Source organism: Electrophorus electricus, chromosome 7 (assembly GCF_013358815.1).
Source record: "Electrophorus electricus isolate fEleEle1 chromosome 7, fEleEle1.pri, whole genome shotgun sequence".
NCBI classification, from domain to species: domain Eukaryota; kingdom Metazoa; phylum Chordata; class Actinopteri; order Gymnotiformes; family Gymnotidae; genus Electrophorus; species Electrophorus electricus.
Window position 1 is genome coordinate 877,159 of NC_049541.1, and position 25,001 is coordinate 902,159.

Sequence of the window (25,001 nt, forward strand, 5' to 3'; positions counted from 1 at the left end):
GAAACTGGTTGATGATACGATCCCAAGAGCCACCATCAAGATGCTTCCCAACCAGAAGCCCTGGGTGGACAGAACCATCTGCGAGGCTCTGAACTCTCGCACTGCTGCCTACAACGCTGGGATCATCAGCGGGAACATGGACGTGTACAAGTCTGCAGCATACGGAGTGCGCAGGGCGGTGAGGGAGGCGAAGCGTCGGAGGAAACTAGAGACACAGTTTTAGCAGAGTAGCTCTAGATTCCTGTGGCAGGGACTACGGATAATCAAGGATGAGTCTGGCGAACGAGCTAAACACATTCTTCGCTTGCTTCGAGGCTACATCTAGCAGCACTAATGATAACAGTGGTAGCGCTAACAATGCAAATGGTGCTATTGGTGCAGCCTATGGCGCATGCGCAGAGCCCACCGTAGGCCAGCACCCTCTCATTATCACGGAGAGTGACGTGAGGAGAGTGTTCAAAAGAGTGAATACCAGGAAGGCGGGGGGACCAGACAGTATCTGCAGTCCTCGAAGCCTGCGCAGACCAGCTAGCCCCAGTATTCACTGTTATCTTTAACCTCTCCCTGATGCTTGGTATCGTCCCATCCGGCTTCAAATGATCCACCATCGTCCCTGTCCCGAAGAAACCTCGATCTTCTGGTCACAACGACTACCACCCCCGTTGCCCTCACATCGGTTGTGATAAAGTGCTTTGAAAAGCTGGTCAGAGACTTCATCACATCTTCACTGCCAGCCTCCATGGACCCACTGCAGTTTGCATATCGCCACAAATGCTCTGCTGATTACGCAATTGCACATCTGCTTCACACCACACTGACCCACCTGCACAAATGGAGGGGAAATTATGTTAAAATGCTGTACGTTGACTACAGTTCAGCATTTAACACTATCATCCCCTCCAGACTCACTACCAAGTTAGAGGATCTGGGACTGCATCCATCCATGGGTGACTGGATCTCCAACTTCCTAACAGACAGACCACAGTTAGTACAGGTGGGCAACTGTATCTCATCCACCCTCACCCTCAGCACTGGAGCTCCTCAGGGTTGTGTCCTAAGCCCCCTGCTCTACTCACTGTACACCTACGACTGCATAGCCACTTCCAGCTCCACCATCATTGTCAAGTTTGCTGACGATACCATCGTCATAGGCCTGATCTTGGACAACGACGAGAGGGCCTACCTGGAGGAGATTAAACACCTGGAGAACTGGTGCCAGGAAAATAATCTCCTCCTAAACGTCAGTAAGACAAAGGAGCTGATTGTGGACAGCAGCAAGAAGCAGGAACGTCACTACCAATCTATGAGGATTAACGGAACCACAGTGGAGAGAGTAGACAGTTTCAGGTACCTTGGAGTTCACATCTCGCAGGACCTGTCCTGGTCCCGCCACACCAACTCCCTGGCAAAGAAGGCTCGTCAGCATCTTTACCACCTCAGACGCCTACAAGAATTCAGACTGCCCTCCAAGGTGCTGCGGAACTTCTACACCTGCACTATCCAGAGCATCCTCACGGGGAACATCACAGTCTGGTTTGGGAACAGCATCAAGCACTCCAGAGGGTGGTGCGTTCAGCAGAGCGCATCACTCATACAGAACTTCCTGACCTGCAGACCATCTACTACAAGCGGTGCCAGACCAAGGCCAGGAGGATTGTGAAGGATCCCACCCATCCCAACAATAGGCTCTTCTCTCTCTTGAGGTCAGGGAAGCGTTTTCGCTCCCTGAAGACCAACACAGAGAGACTGAAGAGGAGCTTCTTCCTGCAGGCCATTCGGGCTCTGAATCAGGGCAACTGATGAACTGTGGGGACTACTCTGTGTACTGTGTATGATGCCAATAACATCACAAAAAGACTGCAATAACTGTAAACTGTAAAAAACTGGAAATTGTACATTGTGTATATACACATATACACATTGTACATTGTGTATGTATACATATTATACATATATTGCATCCCTATATCTCTCTTCAACTCGGACAGAGCAGTCACAAAAGCATTTCACTGCGAGTTAGACCATGTATGACTATGTATGTGACACAATTTGAAACTTTAAAACTAATCAGAAGGTCGCCAGTTCAAGTTCCACCACTGCCAGGTTTCCACTGTTGGGTCCTGAACAAAACCCTTAACCCTCAATTACTCAAGTTGTGTTCAGACATGATTGTAAGTCAGTGTTGAATAAAAGCATCAGATAAATGTCAAAAATGTAAATTATACTTTTAATAAATGTTTTCTTCCACCATCTCTTCCTCCACCCCTTTCTACCTCTCTCTCCATCCTTCTATCTCCCTCCCTCCTGGTCCTCCAGACGGCCACCTGTTCCCAGCGTCCCCACTCGACTGGGACAACTTCGCCGACCCCGAGGGTCTATTTACAGCTGCCCCGGGGGACGAGTCCCAGGCTGTGGGGGTCCCCTGCCGCTCGGTGATCCACGGCATGCTGGGGACCAGGCCCGTGTCCTGGGAGGTCAGTGTGGACCTGGCCCCCCTGTGGGACCCGGAGGGCCTCCCGTCTGGCCCCTGGGATGAGATCGTCCACCAACTCACTGCCCAGTCTGTCATCAGAGACTTTGAGAACATGGCTGAGAAAGAGACAGATATAGAACATGGTGAGAGACGGGGGGGGCATTAGAAAAGTAAGAAGAGGAGAAAGACAAATGAAAAATGGAGAGAAAAATTCTGCAATATGAAAAAGCCATTTGTATTTGTAGCCAGCAACCCCCTTCTCCCCTCCACCCTGACAGGTTCATCTAAGCGTTACCGTATGAAGGCCATCCAGACCAGTAAGAGTTGTGGAATCATCTGTATGTACACAACATTCACTGCGACTGATACCCGCCCAGGCCAGAGCTCATCAGAGACACGACACACAGGTACACACACACACACACACACACACACACACAGACTCAGACAGACAGACACATGCACACACAGACACACACACACATACACAAACACACACACTCACACAGGTACACACACACAGGTGTACACACACACACACACTCACACAGGTGTACACATACTTAGACACAGGTGTACACACACACACACACACACACACACACACACACACAGACTCAGACAGACAGACACATGCACACACAGACACACACACACATACACACTCACACAGGTACACACACACACACACACTCACACAGGTGTACACATACTTACACACAGGTGTACACACACACACACAGGTACACACACACAGATGTACACATAGACACACAGGTGTACACACACACACACACACACACAGGTGTACACACACACACACACACACACACAGGTGTACACACACACACACACACACACAGGTACACACACACAGGTACACACACAGGTACACACACTAATACATGCATGCGTGACATACACTAACATGCACATATACATAATACACACATGTAAACTGTTACTCATATGCCCCTCACAAACCAACATTCTCACACACAACCAAACTAACTGTACACTCTTACAGTCCTTCATATGTATGTGTGTGAAAACAGTGTCTGTACATTTTGTTAGTGGTGTATGTGTGTGTGAACACTGCTGTGTGTGTATACATTTTGTTAGTGGTGTATGTGTGTGTATACATTTTGTTAGTGGTGTATATGTGTTTGTTTTGTTAGCAGTGTGTGGTCTAACATTGCTCTGGCTTATGACAGGTGTGAGGTTTGGGAGCAGACACAGTACTGGCGTCAGGAGACAGAGGGCGCAGTCAGTCGGCCTTGGTCACAGACCATCCAGCAGAGACAGTGAAGAAACAGACAACATACACACCTCTATAGGTAACACACACACATACACACACCTGTACAACACACAATAAACACATCCAATCAAACATACACCTACACACACCTATCTACAGGCACATTTCTGCAGATGACACACATGTAGGTGATTGGCATTGCTGGGTCCCTGTACACCTGGTGTCCTGGTAACATATGTTCTCTGGGATTTAAACCTTGACAGACCGAGATTAATTTCCAGCATCCTGGGATAGCAGTGAGTAGAGACTTTAGAGTAGAGAGTAGCAGAGAGACTGGCATATAAACGTGTGTGTCCGTGCATGACGCAGGTCTGAGCAGAAGCGCGGCCCTCATCAGCTCCTCGACCTCCTCATCTCCTCAGCGTTCCAGTGAGAGCCGTTCCTTCGACAGCTTCTTCGGATCCAGGTCTGAGCATTTCCGTAGTTTTGGCTTTTTACTTCCATTAACTCCTCAGTCAGGGCACCTTCTCCCAGGTGAGAAACAGGCGAGAAACAGCGAGAGATTTGCAGGAGCAGAAGTGTAAAAGTGACTGGACCATTACTAAAACATGTCTCATTACACACCTGCAAAATGACATGGGTCATTTGCTTTAGTACATAAAATAATGCAGTTTCCTGAACCACTGTGTGTGTGTGTATGATTGGCAGGTTTAACCTGGGCAGGCTTAAGAACAGTTACAGCTCAGGACGGCAAGCCCCTCTGAAACCCCAGTGCCTGTCTGCCGAATCAGACACACCCGCAAACTCAGAGTCACCTGACTACCTGCCTCTGGTGAGAGCCCCGCCCCTCTGTCCGTGTGTGCTCCTGACATGCCTGCTGTCCTGAGTGTAGCTCCAGTCCTGACTTCACTCACCTGGTTCAGCTAGTGGACGACCTGAACACATGAACCAGGCGTGTCCCCAGGATCTGGAAACTTCTCCCATGTAGCCTGAATCCTCATTTCTCTGGAGCTCTACCACCCTGCATAATGCAGCTCCAACACTCACCTACACATGGCCGATCCAGTCAGTCCAGACCTTTGCTGTGCTCTCAGCGGTCCGTGCAGGACGGTAGGTCTTCAGGACCGCTGATTTGACCTGTCGATCTCGCTTGCATGTCTGTTTCTCACCTCAGGTGCGCCTGCAGTTGGCCTCGGGTGCCTTCCTGCTGTCCAGCTCGTTCTCTGAGTGCATTGACATCCCTCTGGATCGCGTGAAGAGAGCGTCTCCATACCTTAGCCATCGCAGCAGCCTGAGCCTGCCCTGCACCGCCCGCCCCATCGCCCCCTACAGGCCGGAGGACCGGCCTGCCGCCCGCCTGCGCCAGGCCTGCTACAGCGAGCCCCTCGCCCCAGAGGAGGGGTCTCTTGACCTCACGGGCAGAGTCCTGCAGGCAGACAGTGGGCGTGGCTCTGAGACAGACATGTGCGAAAGGTCCCCGCTGGAGGTGGCGGAACTCCAGGGCGAGGAGCTGGCACAGCTCGACGTGGAGAGCTCGAGCTGGGCGACGGCTGTGGCGCTGGCCTGGCTGGAGCACCACTGCGCCGGGTTCTTCGTCGAGTGGGAGCTGGTAGCTGCCAAGGCGGATTTTTGGCTCAAGTGTCAATCACTGCCGGAGGGCGTGGACTTGCCAGGGCTAAAGGCGGCGGCCAGGCAGATGTTCCTGTTGCTCCGCCACTGGGACGAGAACCTGCAACTCAACGTGCTCTGCTACAACCCAAATAACATGTGATAGAACCTTTAACTCAACACGCTCTGCTACAACCCAAATAACATGTGATAGAACCTTTAATTCAACACTCTGCTACAACCCAAATAACATGTGATAGAACCTTTAACTCAACTCCCTGCCCTGACTAAACTAAACCTGCTAACGAACTGAGCTGAACCAGGTGTGTTAAAGCAGGAAGTTCTGGTGGACACGCCCAGTCTATCCCAGCATGCCGAGTACAGCATGGCTGTCCCCACACCACGGTGCCTCTGTCTTCAGGACAGGATTATCCAATCATCAGACACTTGATTAGAAACAGATGTACAGTGTGTAGCCCATCTGGTGCCTTTTAGTGGTCAGAATGGACCACTACCTAAATACTATCCTGTCAGTGGGGTCCTGTGGGCTGAGACCAACCAGGGATGAAGAGTAAAGAGAGTGGTAGTCTGTAACAGTACTTACATCATCTTCTGGTTAGACTAGTGGTGTTTCATTTTATACTGTTCCCATCAACCACCCTAACACATTATGTGAGTACTGTGAGCACTCATCTCCCGCTCCATTATGCCTATGGGTAAGACAGACAGACCTACTGGAAGTGAAAAATCGTGTATTAGTGATTTATTGGTATGATCCTAACGGCCTTACTATGATAACGTGCTTGCCTGAGTCACTAATGCTGAAGTCACCCTAACAGAAGATCCTCAGCCTGTAGTTTCAGACTTTTCCAAAGGAACACCAAGGGCTGCAACATCACCCAGCCTACTTAAAAATGACTCTCTGGTCAGCAGGGAGGTGTCACTATGCCTTTACGTGCCGATGTGAGAAACGCATCAAATAACGAGACGACCTTGTCGGGTTGGAGTCTGAGCTAGTTTTCATGTTTTAATGGTTTATTTGATTGACTGTACAGCGGACCAAGGACCTGCCCTGTGGTCCTGTGTATATCAGCTGCCTTGAGAGATTGCCTGACTGAAAACGTGAGAGCAGAGGTTTTACTGTTTTCCCGCTTAATGTTTTGCGTTGTGATGACTTTTCTTCTCACTGGTTTCTGTTAGATTGGCTTAGGTTACGTTCCCCTGTCACACTATCCCAATTTTGTTTGTTTATTTGAGGAATTACCAACAGGCTTTATTGTGAAAGACTAAAATAAAGCAATAAACTTTGACTTTGCTCCTGATGTTGGATGTATAATAAACCTGTTTTGTCACATGACAGCGTAACAGCTGGTTCACACTGAGACTGAACTTTATTTTCCAGACCTGACACATGTACCAGCGAAACCAATGAATCTCTGGACCAGTCTGGCTTTGGCTTTGCTTCTTAATTAAATATGTAAAATCATGCAAAAACGAACAGCAGCTCAACACTATTTTGCGATCATGTGAAGAGGACTCTTCACACGGCAGTAAATGTAAAATTTTTCTACTGTTCCCTGGAGAGCATATGATTTTCATAAGCCACAAGAAAAGAATTTCAGAAAAGACAGACAAAAAAAAAGACAAAATGAAAACAAAAAGACAAAGCAGGAAGGTAGTGGCAGTACACTGAGCTGTGTCAGTAACTGCAGAAAGACCAAAGTCCTGGACGTATCCGTGTAACTGTGACCTGTGTCACAATTCCTGAATGAGTTTTGTTTGGCAAAAGCTTAGTCACATTAAAAAAAAGCAAAAAAACAACGATACTGAAAAGATCCCAGACGAAGGATGTAACAAAGCACATAAAAATCCAATCACAGCCCTGCTCTGCTGGAGGGAGGTCCTCCATTACAGATCCAGACAGTGATTAATGAATGACTAATGATTAATGTTTAATGATTAATAATTCATGATTAATGAATGCCACACATACTACAGCATGGTGGAGTGCTACAAAGAGATTATCGCTGAGCTGAAAGAAAAAAACCCAAACCAAACTTTTCATTCTCCCCCTTTACATTTAACCTTTAGGTCAGACACACTCTGCCCACTAAGAGTTGCCATGACTACAGAGCTCTTCATCCCAGAATATAATTACAGTTCCTTGGTGTTGTGCTGGGTTGGACCAGGGCCGGTGTCTATAACTCTTGTAACATTCCACTGAGGTCACTTCCTGATTTCTCTCCAACACTGTTAGACCTGGGTCAGAACAGGACTGCAGGAAGGCACATTTCCAGGAGGAAGGATGGAGCCCCCTGGTGGAGATACATTGCCTTCAAGGCCCCCCACATCCCCACATCTCTATGGCTCACATGTAACACAATGCAGACACAAACTCAGCATTTACACTCTTTCACATTTTTCTGTTTCCAAGTTCAAATTGAGCATTGTCCTTTAAAAATCCTGAGTTTTTCCCCTTCTCCCCCACATTGCCCTCTAAACCCCTCCCACATGACATCACATCGCTAAAACCACACCTCTATCTGGGAAAAGCCCGCCTCTCTGACAGAATGCCTCTGTTACCAACTGCAGAGGAGACATCAACAGAGGAGGGGACCAGTTGGGCTGGGGGCGGGGACGAAAGCAGGTGGGCGGGCACTTGGTCATCCTGCAGGGGGAGGGGCCTGGTAGGGTCCAGGTGAGGGTTCAGCTGCGTTTGGCCTTGTTGTGTGTGTCCTGGGCCAGGGGGGCGGGGCCAGGGCTGAACCATAGACACATGAGGATGATGAGGTGACACATGTGTAGGGAGAGAGAGCTGTAGGTGGTGGAGGGGTAGGTGTTCCACGCCAGCTCAATCAGCCCCAGTATCAACACCCTGGAAGGGATGGGAGAGGGAGGATAAAAGAAAAGAAAAGAAATGCACACAAACAGGAGAGTTAGAACTGAGGAGCAACAGTCAGAAAGACTACTGGATGTGTAATAGTGTGTGTGTACCGGAGCAGGTGAGCCAGCTTCTTCACGTTGCCACTCCACAGCAGGTAGGGCAGCGTGTGGAAATACCAGACGTAGAATTGATAGTGGAGAGAGCGGCAGAAACACATCCCAATGAAGTTGGAGGAGAAGAGGACAAGGACCGTCTGTGAGAGGAACGTTACGGAAGAACACGCGCACACGGACGTGTACACGCACATCAACAAACGCACAGATACACGGGCACGCACAAAAACCTGCACAACACTGTTCACATCTAGATGCATGAGCCAGCACACTACGAGAAGTAGTGATGGAGGACACACAGAGATACAGACAGCTGGAGGTAGAGGAAGCCCCACAGTCAGGGTTTCATTTCCAGGGCAGGCTGCGTTGTGAACAGAGCGAGGGGAAGGATATGGTTTGATCCAAGCTTGGGAACCACCTCCTTCCTGTCAGACGGGTCCTTCAGAAGAGCCCAGACGCTCGTCCCAGACCTGCGGGAACACGCAGCGTTAACCGTGTGGGGGACAGCAAGGCCACCAAGCGCTGGGGTAGAGGGGAGGGTCGCACCTCGTCCACCTCTTCAGGGCGAAGACGGAGAGTGTGGTCACGTGAGCTATCAGCAGGCACAGGTGGAAGTACCTGAGGACGGAAATGTGCTGTTAGCACCGCATCAACGCGCGCGCTCTCTGTGTGTCTATACCTCTCTCCCTGTCCTTTAACACACACACACACTCACACATGCACACACACGCACAGACACGCACGCGCACAGACACGCACGCGCGCGCACGCACGCACACAGACACGCACACAGACACACGCACACAGACAGACACACGCACACAGACAGACACACACACACAGACAGACACACACACACAGACAGACACACACACACAGACAGACACACACACACAGACAGACACACACACAGACAGACAGACACACACACAGACAGACAGACACACACACAGACAGACACACACACAGACAGACACACACACACGCTTGACAGAGCTGTTGTGATGTTACCTGTTGAGGAAAACCTCTTCAGGCAGGAAGCGCCAGTTGACCGTCCACTTAAAGAGAAACTGGCGTCCCAGATCAAACGCACGGCTCACGTAGCCCACGGGGTTCACCAGTAGAAAGGGCAGAGCGAGAACCACCTGAGGAAACAGTCATAGTCACGCACACGCACGCAGTTAAGAAGGAGAACTTAAAGTCCTTTTATAATTATCTTGTGATTATACAGGACCCAGGAGCTGAGTGCCTCTATGTTTCTGTGTGCTCTGTGTGTTTGTGCGTGCGTGCACATCCATGTGCATATGTATGTGTGTGTGTGTGTGTGTGTGTGTGTGTGTGTGTGTGTGTGAGAGAGAGAGACCTGGATGAGGGCACATAGTGTGAGCTTGGGCAGCGTCTTCATCAGTCCGAACTCTGAGAGCAGGAGGAAGAGGAGGCCCGGTGCGAAGAGCATCACGTTCATCTTCACAGACACGGCCAGACTGTCCCCCGCCCCCCACACACACACAGAGGTAAGTCATCACGTTCATCTTCAGAGACACAGTCAGACTCCCCCCACCACACACACACACAAAGTCATCACGTCGATGGATATCTCAATGCGTAGCCCCGCCTACACTGGCAAGCATGCACCTGTATTGGTTGGCACCATGCTGGGGAATGGGGGAGAGGGAGGTGCCAACCCACATGGAGCGCCAATTACAGACTCTGGCATCACCAGGGATCGACAGGGCTAGTGCTCAGACTGCCAAGTCATCGGGACATGGGCACTCATTTCTCTCGCTTGCCTATAGAGGGCGCAGCCCAGAGTCCAGCGCCCGTCCAAGAAGAGGTTGACCGCTCCAAACAGCAGCATCATGGCCACGGGGTCATTGAAGAGACGGAGCACAAAAATGGAGTGGATCCGATATGACGCGCAGCACACGAAAAAGAACACGTAGGGCGGCACCTGGTGGAGACATTACAACACGCAGAAGTCTAAGCCTAGTCTGGAGGGAAGCTGCATTGGTCGATTTAGTACAGTAATTCAGTCCTGTACACTTTTAAGAAGCAACAATAAAGGAATTAATCACACATTATAACCAATAAAATCATGACATTATTCTGATGCACCTTCTTACATAGTATATGATTAAACCAGTCTAAGAGGAAGCCCCATGTGTCCCAGTCATTTCCCCTGAGAAGGGCTACTCTCCTGCACACGGCCTGCGATTGGCTGATTCTACCCTGGGCCAGCGTCTAGGTCTCACCTTCCAGGCCTCTGACTAGCTGAGGCTAACCTGCGGCTGTGTCTAGGTCTCACCTTCCTGGCCTCTGATTGGCTGAGGCAGGCCTGCGGCTGTGTCTGGGGCTCACCTTCCTGGCCTCTGATTAGCTGAGGCAGGCCTGCGGCTGTGTCTGGGGCTCACCTTCCTGGCCTCTGATTGGCTGAGGCAGGCCTGCGGCTTTGTCTGGGGCTCACCTTCTGGGTGCGGTGATAAATGCGGAAGACCAGCAAGAGGGTGATGAGGTAGAAACCAGCGAACACGTACTGGCCAAGTCTGATGTTCAGCCCATGATCCGTAATATAATACAACACAGTGAAAATGTACACAAAGCCTGCTGGGTAACTGAGGTGCACACACACACACACACACACACACACACACACACACACACACACACAGTGTGGCTTAAATCATCTGAAGTAATACTCAGTGGAATTTCATCCAATGACAGAGGACATCGGTGTGAAAAATCCCCATTAATGTCACATTGATACCAGTAAGCAACCTGAACAAATTTCCAAATATATATGACCTGAGGACCTCAAGGTCACAGAGTCAAAGGAGTCACAGCAGTCCAGTTTAGTGCCCTTAGTTTGGACTCATTCAGTTTGTATTAATAAAGATAATAATGACCAAGTGAAGCTGCCAGTGTGTGTGCAGGGAAACTCACACCAGAGGCCCTGTGTCTCCCTTCAGCTGGGTGTAGTCATAGGTGCCGTTAATCACGCCCTCCACTTCACCCATGTAGGCCTTCCAGTCGATCTCTGTATCTGCAGGAGAACACAAGGGTGAGGTATAGCTTTAAAATATATATATATATATATATATATGTGTGTGTGTGTGTGTGTGTGTGTGTGTGTGTGCACAACATAGCAATAAGACCATGGTGCTACTGCTAGGACCAAAAGCTGCAAGAAGAAACATCTTATATTCCAGTAAATTTTGATGCTTTCATTAAAACTTAGGTGTTACTATTGATTGTTCACTGTTCTCTGATTTCTCATTGATCTCTGATGTCACTGTTACTAACACCACCTTTTCATTTACATATTATTGCTAAACAGACATTTACTTTCCACATCAGATGCAGAGAAATTGTTCCACGCTTTTATCTCAAGACTGGATTACTGTAATGAACTAACTGGATGCTCTAAAAAGTTACTAAACTCCAACTCGTACAGTCCTCACAAGGGCCAGAGGATTCAACATTAGTCGTGTTCTTTCAGCCCTGCACTGGCTCCGTTATATTTTAAATTGATTTTAAAATTCTCTTGTTAACATATAAAGTGCTAAATGGTTTGGCCCAACAGTATCTGTGTGAACTCATTGCAAACACACCTTGCCTACAGTACTCTCAAAATGCAGGGTTTCTCTTAGTCCCTAGAATTAGTGAGAGTACAGGCGGAGATAGAGCCTTCTCCTATAGCCCCTCAGCTTTAATCCAAGACACTCAGATACTCCCGATATCTAAATCTAAGATAAAGACTTATTTACTCAAGATTTTAGTTAGTCTGGGGCCCCAGTCACAGTTTTATAATAATCTGAGATGTTAATGCTGTCATCCAGACACTTCATGTGTTCACTGAGGTTCACTCTGATGTGGGTGGAATAGTTTCTCAGAGACCCTTGGGACTGTGGCCACCCTGTGGTCCTCCCTTTTATTTCTGCTACTACAGATAAACCTTCCAGAGCTGCATACTTATCACTGGCACGTCTACTGACTGAATATGGACTGTTCGTGTGGAGTTCATCTAATGTATATGGACTGTTCATGCAGTGCTTAAATGTCCCAGTTTAACCAGTAGATGATCTAATGCTGCCATCTCAGAAACACCCCACCCATCCTAGACCCACTGGAGTAACTGAGGCTCCACATCTACACTGAAGTGCCTACTTGGACTAACTATAATACAATAATACATGGACTGGTTACTAGCTGGGTCGGCCAGTGGAGGACTTGGACTTCAGTCTTGGTCCTCCCCAGGTTTCCTCCTTAAACACACCCAGGGAGTTTTTACTTGCCACTGTCTCCTTCAGCTTGCTCACCAGGGTTCTGGACCCAGACGTGTGTAAAGATGCTTTGTGACAACGTGTTGTCAGAGTTATGGTTGCTTTTCACCACAGTCCAATTCCTAATTTTTTTATTAAAAAAACTGATTTTCCCGACTGAATTAAGCCCAAATTAAACTGTGGTTAATTATTTTTAGCTGGACTCTAAGTCTGGCAAACTGGCCTTATTTCTGAGGGTGTCATTAGAGTACAGAATTACAGGGCACTTGAAACTGCAAATAAATAAAGATATCAAAATATATAAAAAAACATGGGTGTGAAGGGTTTAATGTGAATGTCTTCTGAGTTCGATTTGTGGTGATCCCTGGAATTTGATTAAAACCTAGTTACTGTATAGTACAATATTATTAAACTCGTTCTTTATTTAATTATTCCTAAACATCTTGTTTTATTAATACAGCAAGTCATTTACTTGATTTACGGACAACAACAGCAAACAACAGTTACACTGACAGATGCATCATTTCATTCATTCGTTCATTTCGCAAGACAAAAATAAGTCTCTGACAATTTGAACATAAATCGTTTTCGGAAGCCTTTTCACTCCAGTACTCCCAGTATCAGACTAACTTGTACAGACGGCCGTTTCTGACAGAATTCTCTAGCTACTGGTCCGCTTCAGCGTCCTCAGGTTAGGTTGTCGTGTTTTCGGCTACGCTAGCAGGCTAATCAAGTCAGCTAGCTAACTCCACAAAACAAGCCATTTTCCCTCAGAATCGGCGACATTAACAACCCAAACCGACATTACCCTGGTAGATTTGATACATGTGTCCCAGTTCACCAGCCAATGCAGACCCACGGCCCGTTAGCCGTTAGGCTAGCTGCTCTGCCGCGAGACTAGCCGTTGGCGGCTACGTGCCGCGAGACTTACACGTGACTCTATGAATGACCCACAGGTTGATGGCGACCTCGAGAGTCCAGAGCAGCGCGGTCACCACGAGCGTGTGCTCCGCGCTGAACAGCACGAGGTGCTTGTCGCGCCACGCGGCGCTGAGGGACGCGCGGCACGCGCTCCACACGGGAGCAGGCGCTCTCTTTCTGCCCGCCGCCATTCTCGCTGCCACGAGCTCTGACGCACGCGCGCTTCCCCTCGAGTTCAACTTCCGGGGATGACGCGAGTTTGGAGCGTAGACTGACTCGAGGTAAGATGACATTAACCTATTAGTAACCTTTATTAACTTTTAGTAACCTTTATTAATCTTTAGTAACTTTTAGCAACCTTTAGTAACCTTTTATCATACCTCTGGTTTATATCGTACTCGTTAGGCCGATAGCCGCGCAGTTACCTCGGTGTTGCTTGGCTACGCTAGGTTAGCTAGCCGCTAGCTCTGGCGGTGCAGACTGAACAGACCTATCGTCGGTTAGGACAACCGACACACGCCACACATAAACTCACATTTGGTAACACGCACGTACAGCCACATTTTAACATTTTTATATCGTTGACATTTTACAATCGAATGACGTATAGATCGCTAACGCTAACAATCTGTCTTGGTATGGGGGAAGCTGACTGTTATTGATGTAGTTAGCTTAGGTAGGTTAGATATGGCAGTGCTCAAAGGCTTGAGCTCTGTTACCTACCTGTGCGTGAATATTTATGGCATTAACTTCACAATCATGTTTTTTTTTAAATTTCGTAACGACATACTTGTCAAATTAAATTGAAATTATGAAAAAAACTGAACACGTTATGTTTAGGGTCACATATGCCAGTGCAGGTCAGTCGCAGCTACGGGTGAACAGAGAAACTGTGGAGTGCCAAGTTCAGATGCATTCATACAGAAAAACATACTGTCTGCAGTTATCTGAGGACTGGCCACTAGATCCACATTGTTCTGAACACATTCCTGCAGCGTCTGTCTGTGTGTTTCCACAAATGCAGCCGACGGAGGTGTGAGATGGAGGAGTTTCCGATCGGAACGCTACAGGCTGTATGTTTAGGTTCCAGCATCGCATTTTCTGGCCTCTTCTATTACATCTACAGAAAAAAAATCAAAACCGTGGATAAACTCGCCGTGAGGATACATTTCAACATCGCATGCTTATAATCACCTCAGATTTGGTCACTTTGTCAATGTTTTTAATGAGTTTGAGCATGTTTGTTTACAGGAGGCTCCTCAGATTGCTTTGAACAAGAACCTGGTAGATCTTCTGAATGCTACCCCAGGGAAGTGTTTGCAGTATGTCGTTATTGAAGGTAGGCTGCTCTCATGCCACCAACAGGAGCTGTACTGGAAACATCTTGACTGGGTCAGGGGTAGACCCAGGAAAAGGCCGTCTGTGCTTTGTACGTCACTGCTGCAGACTCTGTGATTCAAATCATGAAGACCTTTATGATTATCAGATTCTCTCCCTCTCTCTCTCTCTCTCTCTCTCTCTCTCTCTCTCTGCAGGTACAGTTCAGCCTGTAGGGGAGCCGCTGAGTAGCCAGTTTCAGGAGGGAAGTGTGGGCGTAATCCAGAAACTGGTTCTGCGAGAACACAAGCTGGTGTGGAACAGTCTCGCTCGCACCTGGTGAGACCATTTTCACTGTGAGCTCTGGTCTCCGTTTTCACCGTGAGCTCTGATCTCGCTCCCCTGACCGCAGTAAAATGTCACAAAATTCCCTGCTTTTAAATCTGAATACACCCATGATGTATACATTCTATCCTCTAGGCCAGTGTTGTCAAATTCTCCACATTAGTGCAATTTGTACTGGAGCAGAGATGCCCCCAAACACACACACACACACACCCTCTACACATCTGTCGCGCTTTTGCTCTGTTCCACAGGACAGATCGGGACCGTGTGTTGCATAAGCGTGTCAGTGCTGTGCCCTTTAACCTGGTGGGTGAAGACAGGGCAAGCCTGCGTGTGCTCTGCCCCCTGGAGGCCACGGGTCCTGAGATGGAGACTGTCCACGAGAAGTTCCACCAGGCTAGTTACGGTTTCACGGACCTCCTTGGTCAGTACCTGAGTGGCGAGAAGCCCAAAGGCCAGCTGGAGACGGAGGAGATGCTGAAGGTGGGAGTGTCGGTGACCGCTGTGGGTGAACTCATCCTGGACACAGACCGCCTGCTCAAGCTCCGCCCCCCAACCGACGGCTCCGAGTACTTCCTGAGCACGTCGGACTTTGAGAGCCTACGGCTGGAGCAGGAGGGGCAGGCGAACGGGTGGCGGGCGCTGGCGTGCGGGTGTGTGGCGGTGGGCGTGGCCATACTGCTGTGGGTGGGGCTTCGCTACCACAGACGGCTCCTGGACCGGCGGGAGAGGGAGAGGATGAGGAGGGAGTTAGAGCAGATGTGGGCAGGAGGTGGGCAGGGGCCTGAGGAGAACACCTGTGTGATCTGTCTGAGCAACCCAAGGGGGTGTGTGCTGCTGGACTGTGGTCATGTGTGCTGCTGTTACAGCTGCTATCAGGCTCTGCCTCAACCCAACTGTCCCATGTGCAGGCAGAGGATCCGCAGGGTGGTGGCCCTGTACCAAGCCTGAGACATGAAGGCTCCTAGACGTTAATCACACTAGGATTAAATATGTCTGCACCTGTGTGCGATGGCTTGTTGAAAACGTGTGCAGTGGGCTGTCTTGTCCTGCCAAGCCCACAGTGTTGACCAGAAACAGGAACTGCGGTATGTACGTTCACGCTCGCGTGTAGATTAAAAGCTAAGGTCAGTTTGTATCACAGACAGTCCGTGACTTTGTACTGTTTCAGAAGAGTTGTAGTGTAGTGTCTTACATGGGCAGCATGGATGAATATCTTAAGGTCCCACATCAAACTATAAAACTGCAAAAATAGTTTGGTAATGTGACTTTTTAAAAACATCTTTAAACATTATTAAATGTGTAAGTAGTTTCTGCTTACAGAAATACTGAAAACAGGCCCAAACTTGGTGGTGTTGCTTACAGAAGACACGATGACCCCCTCCTCTCCATAGACTATATTTAAGATTTGCTTTAAGCACAGGCGTTATAAGCTACTGTTCACAGTTCTCAGTGTGTGTACTGGAGATGTGCTCAGCATGTATGATCAACAAGCCCTTCTTGCGTGCAGTAAGGTGTGTTCAGGGCTCAGATGCAGGTATTCCCTCACTTCAGTTCCTGCAGGGCCAGACTGTGGCACAGGTTTAGTACACAGGTGAGTGTTTTCCCTGTGCATCTCTGCAGTGCACAACAACAGCGGCAGTCATCTGGGTGTGTCAGAGGTCACAAATCGATCTGTGCAGTTACTTCGCCCTCCTGACATGTAGTCAGAGTGCCCCCTGCTGCATGGGCTCTCCCGGACAGACTTGGAGATCAGATGAGAATTTTTCTCGTTAGATCCTGATGCACTGCACGTTTGCCACTGGGGGGCGACTGCGAGCACTGGTGATGTGGATGTGCATGGAAACATATTTATCAGTTTCTAGCACTGTGCCTTAATTTGTGAATAAACATTTCTGTAAAGGGCAGTGGAAGATGAGAGAACCTATTTAATATTCTTACAGAACTTAGTTGTTTTGAGTTGAAATGACCTCATGGACTGGTGATGAGTTTCAAGATCTTGTGTTTGTTGTCTGTTAATAAAGGCATGCTGCTCTTAACCTGTGGTTTATCTGCACTGTTTTAGCTGATGCATAGGACTAGCATGAGCTGGCCTCCATAAAACAAATTCAGCCTTGGTCTTAAAATTTAGTTTAAAGTCAAAATAAACCCAGGCTGGATTCTTGTTTAGCATGTGATGAAAAGCTAGTATAAAAGGAATGAAAGTTCAAAGTGCATAGATATTTAAAATGATCATCAGTGCATTCCTCTTCCGAGGGTCACATATATGCTTTATAAAGTTTTATACAAAGCTTTTAAAGAATTTGTATAGTTTATAATTTGACTGCAATGTTGTATTAGCTCACTCTAGATCAGAGGATCACCAGTAATCTGCAGTCATGTTCTGAGCTGATCTGTAGTAGTGTATAAAAGAATTCGAGCTCTGGGGACCAAATCATTTCTAACACATGAAATACTGAAAGTCAACTGACAGTGTTTTGCCCTAACCCTTAACAGCAGAAATAAGGAAAACTCCCTGATATCCTCTGCTTTGTGTGGTGTGTATGATCTTTTATACATCCTGAAGTCTTTCTTCATAATTTAAAAATCGATTTAGCTGTCGGACAGAAAAACTGGTGGTTTGGCTCTTTTCTAAGCTATACTTAACGTGCGGTTCCTAAAAGAATAGCACGCTATAACCGCTATTACAATCGGCCACTAGGTGGCAGAAGAGCGTTATTGTCGACCTGCGTTTAAAGGGGTTGGTCTGTGGCGTTCGTTCCTTCTAGTGGAAAAACTAGTGAACTGAGCGACTGCTGTTTACCCAGAAGCTCCTGGGCGGTTTGTATCAATTGAAGATACTCTATCCTTCCCCTGGGTAACTTTTCTCAGGGGACTTCATATTAGTGCGTGTGTATGGGTTTGTGTTGCAGCTTTTATGGGAAATCCATAGCGAAGTGTGTGTGTGTGCCCTTGTGTTGGCCACCTGCTGTCAAAGGTGATTCATATTGAATCTGAACTCTTAGCCAAACTTCAATAGGGTTCCCACTGCCGGTGGACTCGGGGTGTAACACGACAATCAGTAATTCAGTAATCAATGTCCTACTGTGGCACTTCAGCCTGGAGAAGGAAGCAGAATGAATTTCTGGTGTTGTGGGGGGCAAGCGTGCTTCATGCTACCTCACTCGTGTGCCATGCGAGCATCGCCATGGTCCACACTGCAGGCTGTGCTCTGGACAGCTGGACTGTTTCTGGATGTCTATCATTTTTGTTTCGTTTTTTCAGCGTCTTTCCACGAAGCTTTGTTCCAGACCTTTAATAGCTATTTCAGTTTTTAACTAGTTTTTTATGCTGGCTTGCTGGTGTTTTTCCAATTTCCCTCTTGTGCTGGTTAATTCTAGTGTTTGATGTATTGTTGCACGTGTCCTGGACAGGGCTTGTAGTCTTTTCAGTGGATAGCCCCTCAAAATTGAAAATAGCATAACACGTCATCAGTGTGGTGCTTTTCTGTGGTCTTCTCCTGCATTGTACAGTCACACAGAAGCCATGTGACGCGGAGTAGATGATGCCGCAGCAGGTACGTCACTCTCCAGTGGAGTGGCACTTTCCCGCACCTGGGTGAGGTGCCAGGCAATGGCTCACGCTCGGAGTGCGGGGGAACGGAGTAGCATCTGTTCTTAGCGGGCATTGCGTACGCGTGGGAAGAGCTGCCTGCCTCTGAGCCGTGGGCAGCAACGACAGCTTCTAGAAAGTCATCTTAGTAATTGCCAAATTTTGTGTGTGTGTGTGTGTGCGCGCACATGTGTTAGACAAAGTGTGCTTATCCACATACAAGTTAAATGCAAATGAACGTCGGCAGCGCAAGACAGCGTGTGGGTATACAGCCAAAATGTGACTCATTGAACATTATAAAGGCAAAGCAGCACATAGCCTGTGCACTCGTTTGAACTGCACGTGAACGATGGAGACATGCAAAGTCAAAGCAGCCTGAGGGCGCGCTCACCTCAGCGCGAACACATCAAATTAAAGGCAAATGGCTGAGGTCTTTTCTCACAACTAAACCGAGCTTTAAATTATGTGTTTGAAGACAGACCTAATATATCCTCACATCTTCCACCACCAGTTCTCTCCATGAGAGAGTGAGAGAGACAGAGAGGGAGGGAGGGAGCAAGAGAGAGAGAGAGAAATCTTTTGAAAACACACTTGGGGAATTTGGCTTCCAGTCGAGTTACACCTGTCACATGTCAGCATGCCAGCTCCTGTTTGTTACTGAACAAGTCATAAAGTCATCCGATGAACCACTGGTTACTCGGTCAGTACAGATGTATAAGGAGCATGGCACTTAGGTATCATGCTTTCATCCATTTAGCCCACTCAGTTTATCCGGCTCTCATAATGTCAACATAATTAAATGACACTAATTTGCACACCATCCCTGTCTACTAACTTTCAGCACGTTCAGTGTCGTAGTACACATCTGAGGCAATTGTATGATCAGAAACCAAAGGTTTACTTGACATTTACCTTAAGTTTACTTAAGGCCGAGTTTCCATCTCTGAACATTATTGTAAAATGGTTGGGACTGACTCAATGACTACTACAATGTAGTTTGTCCTATTTTCATAGTTCTGAAATTAAAGATTTAGGTATTTGGCATATTAATGAGGCAGTCTCTTTTTGTTTGTCTTCTATTATAATGTGAATATCAAGATTTAATTGTGCAGCATCAACTTAATTTCCTTTTACTTGCTATGGAATAGCATTATTGGAGGATTTTAAAAGATGGAATTATTTTAAAACTAGTTAAAAATACTGAATTTAAGATTCAATAGCTGAAAATAAAGACTGATTCCATTTTTTTTGCAAAAAAAACCAAACAAACAAAAAAACAACTAACAATTGTCTAAGGATATAGCAAACATAGAATCAATCAGTAAATATATTATGCCAGGATGCCCCTGAACAGAACCCTTAACCCTCAATTACTCAAGTTGTGTTCAGAGAGACTTGTAAGTCACTCTGGATAAAAGCATCAGCTAAACGCAGTAGATGATCTCCATAATTAGACATGTTCTGGGGCAGTTTTTGGTGAGAGCTCAGATAGAACTGCTGCCTCTCAGTGAGAGAACCCAGGTGAAGCTTATGACAATGTGTTGTTTACCTTGTCCCAGAATCATTCTGGAAGCCTCCTCTTTGGAACAAAAAAAAGTTCATATTCATCCCTGGATTCTGAGGAGCTCTGAAGGATTAGGGCACAGATACTGAAATACTTCACTACATGAGGAACCAGTGGCCAAGCTGAAACACTCCATCTCTCGGCTTCCTGTGACTAAGGTATTTCTGCTGTGCAGATACTGAATCAGCATTAGTGGTGTCCGAAACAGCAAAAATACATTCTCAGAACATTTAGAACACCATGCACCCTTGCTTGCACACACACATACAAAGAATCTAACACATTATTAAAATATAGTCTGGGGGGATATAGTCAGTGGATGTGATGGGTGATCAGACTGCAGTGGTTGTGGTCTGCCAGTAGATTTTTATTCAAACACCATCCTACTGGAGAACATACTGAGGTCAGAGGTCAAATGTTTGACCCCTGGCCTGACCAGTGATATCTAAGCTTCTTTTAAACTTACATATGAGCTCACTGAGGGAACTGATAAACTCCACTATTCATATAGAAGTGTGCTTTTTGGGAACACATACACGTTTGTTTTTAGATGAATCAGTGTCTCTCTAATGTCAAAACATTTCTTTAAAAGGACAAATGCAAACACAGATTTATCATTTTTAAAGATTTAAATCTGTTTTTGATATAGCTCATGGAGTTGTGTTTACTCTCACTCATACATGCATGCACACATGCACACATGCACGCAGACTTCATCAACACACCTTAAACAACACAGGCAATTCTACACTATTATAAGTAGTATTCGAACTAAAAATTAATGAATGAATGAAAAAGGCGGTGTGCAAAAAGCTTATCTAACTCCTGGCGTCCGCTGTCCGTGGTACTGAAATATATATATATGTATATATTTTAAAAACCGCGAATGTCTGGGTCATTTTGCAAAGTCAAAAGTCGAAAGGGCGGCCTTTTCTTGAACTGCTGAGGAGATGTTCTCATTGCGCGGTTTGGAAGGGCGACAGGTGGGTTATATGGTAACGAGCGACTTCCCACAAGTGTCTCAGACTAAAGGGCACCACAGTCATACGCGCGTGGTCCATCCGGTGACGCGACGCTTCCTGGCACACGCGCCACCAGCGGTTAGGAATCTCCCCGAAAAAAACACAACTAATAAATGTCAACAAGGCCCGTTCGTTTGACAGGAAATGCCTTCATGAGTCATACTAGTAGGACTATGAGTCACGAGGAAGGCTACGCTCCTCGCGACCTGTAGGGCCTACTGCGCAGGCTGCGTTTACTCGTCTGTTGAAGAACGAATCTTCACGGTATGTGCACGTGACGGACATTAACAGCCTCCACAGGACCGTTTCTGTCCTGGACACTGAAGCCCACGGCCCTCCATCATTTTACACTTTCACCTAAAGGGGTCACTCTTACTCTTCTCTCTCTCTCTCTCTCACACACACACACACACACACACACACACACACACACACACACACACACACACACACACACACGTACTTAGGCCTGGACTTTAAACCCGGATGGATGACTTCACCGTTCTGCATGGGTTTCCTTTATGATCGCGGGATCTCCCACACACATACACACACACACACATACACACACACACATACTCAGAGCTCCTCCTCCTTCCCGCTGGCGCACACCGCACCGAGCGGCAGCTCCGCTGCACTTACCTTCCGCGCGCACTCGGAGTCCCGTGCTGGTAACAGGCTGCCCTACTCCGTCTCGCGTCTCCGTTCGAGCCACTTCGTGGACATCCGGAGAGGAGCGCGCGCGAGACCAAAGTCCCGTCAGCAGCGAGCAGAGCTCCGTGTCATAATGTCCGAGGTTCTTCCGTACGGCGAGGGGAAGATGAGCAGCTACGGCGCGGGCGGCGACGTCAGCCAGATGTCCTTCAGCTGCGGCTTGCAAGACACGAGCTCGTTTTTTGTGTCGTCGCAGGCTAAACGACCCCCCAAACTCGGCCAGATAGGCAGAGCCAAGCGAGGTGAGAACGCAGCACGGTGTAGGTGCGAGTGGACAAACGTGCACGAGGTCATTGCTGGACAGCAGCGTGCGTTCGCGTGAGTTTAGGGAGTAAGAGCGCGTAATGTCACCTCCGCGTGAATCTCAGCAAAGCGCCGCTTTGTGCGAAACTGTCCGTGGCTTTGGTTAGTGAAAATAGATGAGTTTGCGTTAAGACTACAGAGATGCTGTCCGAATGAGGCGCACGTGTGGACCGCGCACTACGGCCCAGAGGAGAAGTTTCTCAGACCCAGACTCTGGTGTTTCTGCAGCAGTATTAATGCCTGTGTTCATCTCTCTACAGTGGTCATCGAAGACGAACGGATAGACGACGTCCTGAAGGGAATGACCGACAAATCGTCCCCGGGCGTCTAAACACGAACAGTGACTCGCAGACATTTAATCTTGATCACCGATTTGAAGCAGCGGTCGGCTGTGCATGAAGGAGGGCGAGCCTGCACGGGCAACGGCGACGGAGGACACCTAGACAGATGGCAAGAGCGTGATTCATTTCGGGGTTTTGCTGGTAATTTTGCAAAATGACAGCCGATTAAAAGCGTTGCAGTCACCAAAGCGGCTGCTTCCCATGGCTCGCGCAGGGACTGGGCATGATTTCACACCATCTTCGCTGAGGACGAAGGGCGCATGAGTGTAGTTGTACAGTAGCTAAGTTGCAAACACCGTATCTATGTCCTGTAGCCTAGAAACTTCTCAGCTCGCGGCGTTGCCTTCACGCGGAGCTGTCTCGTGCAAGTACCTATCAAACGCAGAACACATTTCAAATGCTACACACACACACACATATTCCTTCTTTTCGTTTTAAGTGATAACTGCTCATGGTTTGGCCATTCGCAGACGCAGATCCCGCACGCTTCTTTCGCGCTGAGATTGTTTATGGTCTTGCTCGTTTTCGCGGTGATGACGTAGGGTTGCGTATTGACGAGCTGCGTCACCTGCGCGATCGAGTCACATAATCAGTATAACTAACGCACTGCAAACGCGTGTTGAACTTAATCGAGTCATTCGATGCGATTTGGTCTGTTTGGTTTGTTGAACGTTTTGAGGAATGTTTCGACCCTGCACGAGTTTTTCACGTCCATGCAGACGTCTACACCATCCGGCCCGCCGCGATTCTTTTTAACAAGCTCATATTTGTATTTTTGTATCTAAATATTTATTTAAAATACTAGCATATTGTCTTGCAGTTCATCCACAAACACGTTTGTATTCTGCGAAGGAATTTCTGAAAGGCGCGAGAGGACGACACACCGGGACCCCGTTATATTCTCGTTTGATATTAGGCGCGAGATTTGTGCCCTTTTCTTTAACGGGACATACGGAATGTGTTTCGTATTTATTATTATTATTATTATTATTACTGCTCACATCTGTGTTATATTTCTATTACTGAAAAATCGTATACTGTGACGAGCTTCGTTGAAGAATTTGTTAGAAAATGACGATTTTAGACTCTTCTGCACTGTTTACGAGTATAACAAAATATTTGATGAAATGTGAACATTATAACTTTTTTGTTTTATTTTGTATCTTTTCTTCGAAGAAAGATTTGTTGTGCATGAAACCTTAATTATTTATAAAATGGAGCGTCCTTTACGAAGCAAAAAACAAAAACACAATTGTGATGACATTCTGAGAATGATTCATTGTATTATGGCGCCATTTCACTGTAGCCTACTTGGTGAATTAATAAATGGTGGGAAAAGCACATTAACCACAGACTGTTTGGTCATTCTCTCTCTCTCTCGATCGACTGGGTATTTACCAAGCGTCTCAGAAATAACACTCATTTTAGACCAGGTCCCTCTTATCGCTGTAACCTGTTTCTATTGAAAGCTCAAACTGCCAGAACCACGAGCACATTCCCAGTAGGAGTGGACCAGTATGGTGAGGGATATTCCAGCCCAGTCCTGCCAGCACAGCGAACAAAGCATGAAAGTCAACACCGTTCCGCGTGGATGCCACGCGCTGTGACGTCTCCTAACACGAGCATGCACGCTGGTAACAGTTTCATTGTTACTGATGTTCGTGTGCACGCTGGAAACACTTTTCTTGTCGATCATGTCAATGTTCTGCATGCAGGAATGTGTGTGATTTATGTACAACAACACAGGGCTGTCACTAAGCTGCTGTCCCTCATGTTTTTTGCTACTAACAATCCTAATTCAACAGGTTAGCAAATGGAAGAGACACACAAAGTAGGGTTCCCCCCATGGGAACCCACTTTACACCACTTGTGAAAACGCATGTGGAGGAACAGACAATAGTGGGTTCATGTATCTGTGGTCTGCCATTGGCACAGGATGAGACAGACAATCCACGTTACTCAACGGAGCTTCTTTAAAGAGGTTACAGTGGAGTGAAGAGCTCCATTACGGCAGTGGTTCCCAGGCTCACTGATAAGGCTGATTACCTGCAGGAGATCCGTCAGGAGCAGTGAACACGGGAAAACACAAAATTGGAGGCAGCTGTCACGGTAGGGCAAGGCCAAGTGTTGGAACATTCCGTACAATACTCACTCCTCCACAGACGCACAGCAAGTTGCCATCTCCACTACACAGATAGGTTGGTGAAGACCCACTGGAATCAGCTGATACCTGATGAACCTACTGGTCACATGACCAGCACCTG

The 25,001-nt window shown here is 47.5% G+C and overlaps 4 protein-coding genes across 4 annotated transcripts in view; 3 read left to right on the forward strand and 1 right to left on the reverse strand.

The window, feature by feature from the left end:
- Nucleotides 1–7,313, forward strand: part of vwa5b2 (von Willebrand factor A domain containing 5B2) — a 26,557-nt gene extending 19,244 nt beyond the window's left edge. The window contains exons 16-21 of the mRNA XM_035527942.1: nt 2,317–2,616; nt 2,752–2,880; nt 3,688–3,810; nt 4,104–4,200; nt 4,443–4,566; nt 4,909–7,313. Of these exons, the coding sequence (XP_035383835.1) occupies nt 2,317–2,616; nt 2,752–2,880; nt 3,688–3,810; nt 4,104–4,200; nt 4,443–4,566; nt 4,909–5,505 (1,370 nt within the window). The 3' untranslated portion in view covers nt 5,506–7,313. The remainder of the gene's footprint in view (nt 1–2,316; nt 2,617–2,751; nt 2,881–3,687; nt 3,811–4,103; nt 4,201–4,442; nt 4,567–4,908) is intronic.
- On the reverse strand, nt 6,715–13,759 carry alg3 (ALG3 alpha-1,3- mannosyltransferase). The gene is made up of 10 exons (XM_035527943.1): nt 13,551–13,759; nt 11,280–11,379; nt 10,804–10,951; nt 10,130–10,290; nt 9,703–9,823; nt 9,351–9,484; nt 8,886–8,957; nt 8,733–8,809; nt 8,337–8,481; nt 6,715–8,217 (listed from the first exon to the last, which is right to left on the reverse strand). Exons 1-10 carry the CDS (start codon nt 13,729–13,731, stop codon nt 8,049–8,051), a joined length of 1,308 nt encoding a protein of 435 aa, XP_035383836.1. The 5' UTR covers nt 13,732–13,759; the 3' UTR covers nt 6,715–8,048.
- On the forward strand, nt 13,733–19,843 carry mul1a (mitochondrial E3 ubiquitin protein ligase 1a). Its single transcript, XM_026996658.2, has 5 exons — nt 13,733–13,821; nt 14,565–14,697; nt 14,792–14,879; nt 15,076–15,196; nt 15,454–19,843. The coding sequence occupies exons 2-5, from the start codon at nt 14,581–14,583 to the stop codon at nt 16,151–16,153; spliced, it is 1,026 nt and encodes a 341-aa protein (XP_026852459.1). The 5' UTR covers nt 13,733–13,821; nt 14,565–14,580; the 3' UTR covers nt 16,154–19,843.
- A 2,025-nt stretch (nt 19,844–21,868) lies between these two features.
- On the forward strand, nt 21,869–24,084 carry camk2n1a (calcium/calmodulin-dependent protein kinase II inhibitor 1a). Its single transcript, XM_026996660.2, has 2 exons — nt 21,869–22,335; nt 22,657–24,084. Exons 1-2 carry the CDS (start codon nt 21,870–21,872, stop codon nt 22,725–22,727), a joined length of 537 nt encoding a protein of 178 aa, XP_026852461.2. The 5' UTR covers nt 21,869; the 3' UTR covers nt 22,728–24,084.
- The last annotated feature ends 917 nt before the right edge of the window (nt 24,085–25,001 follow it).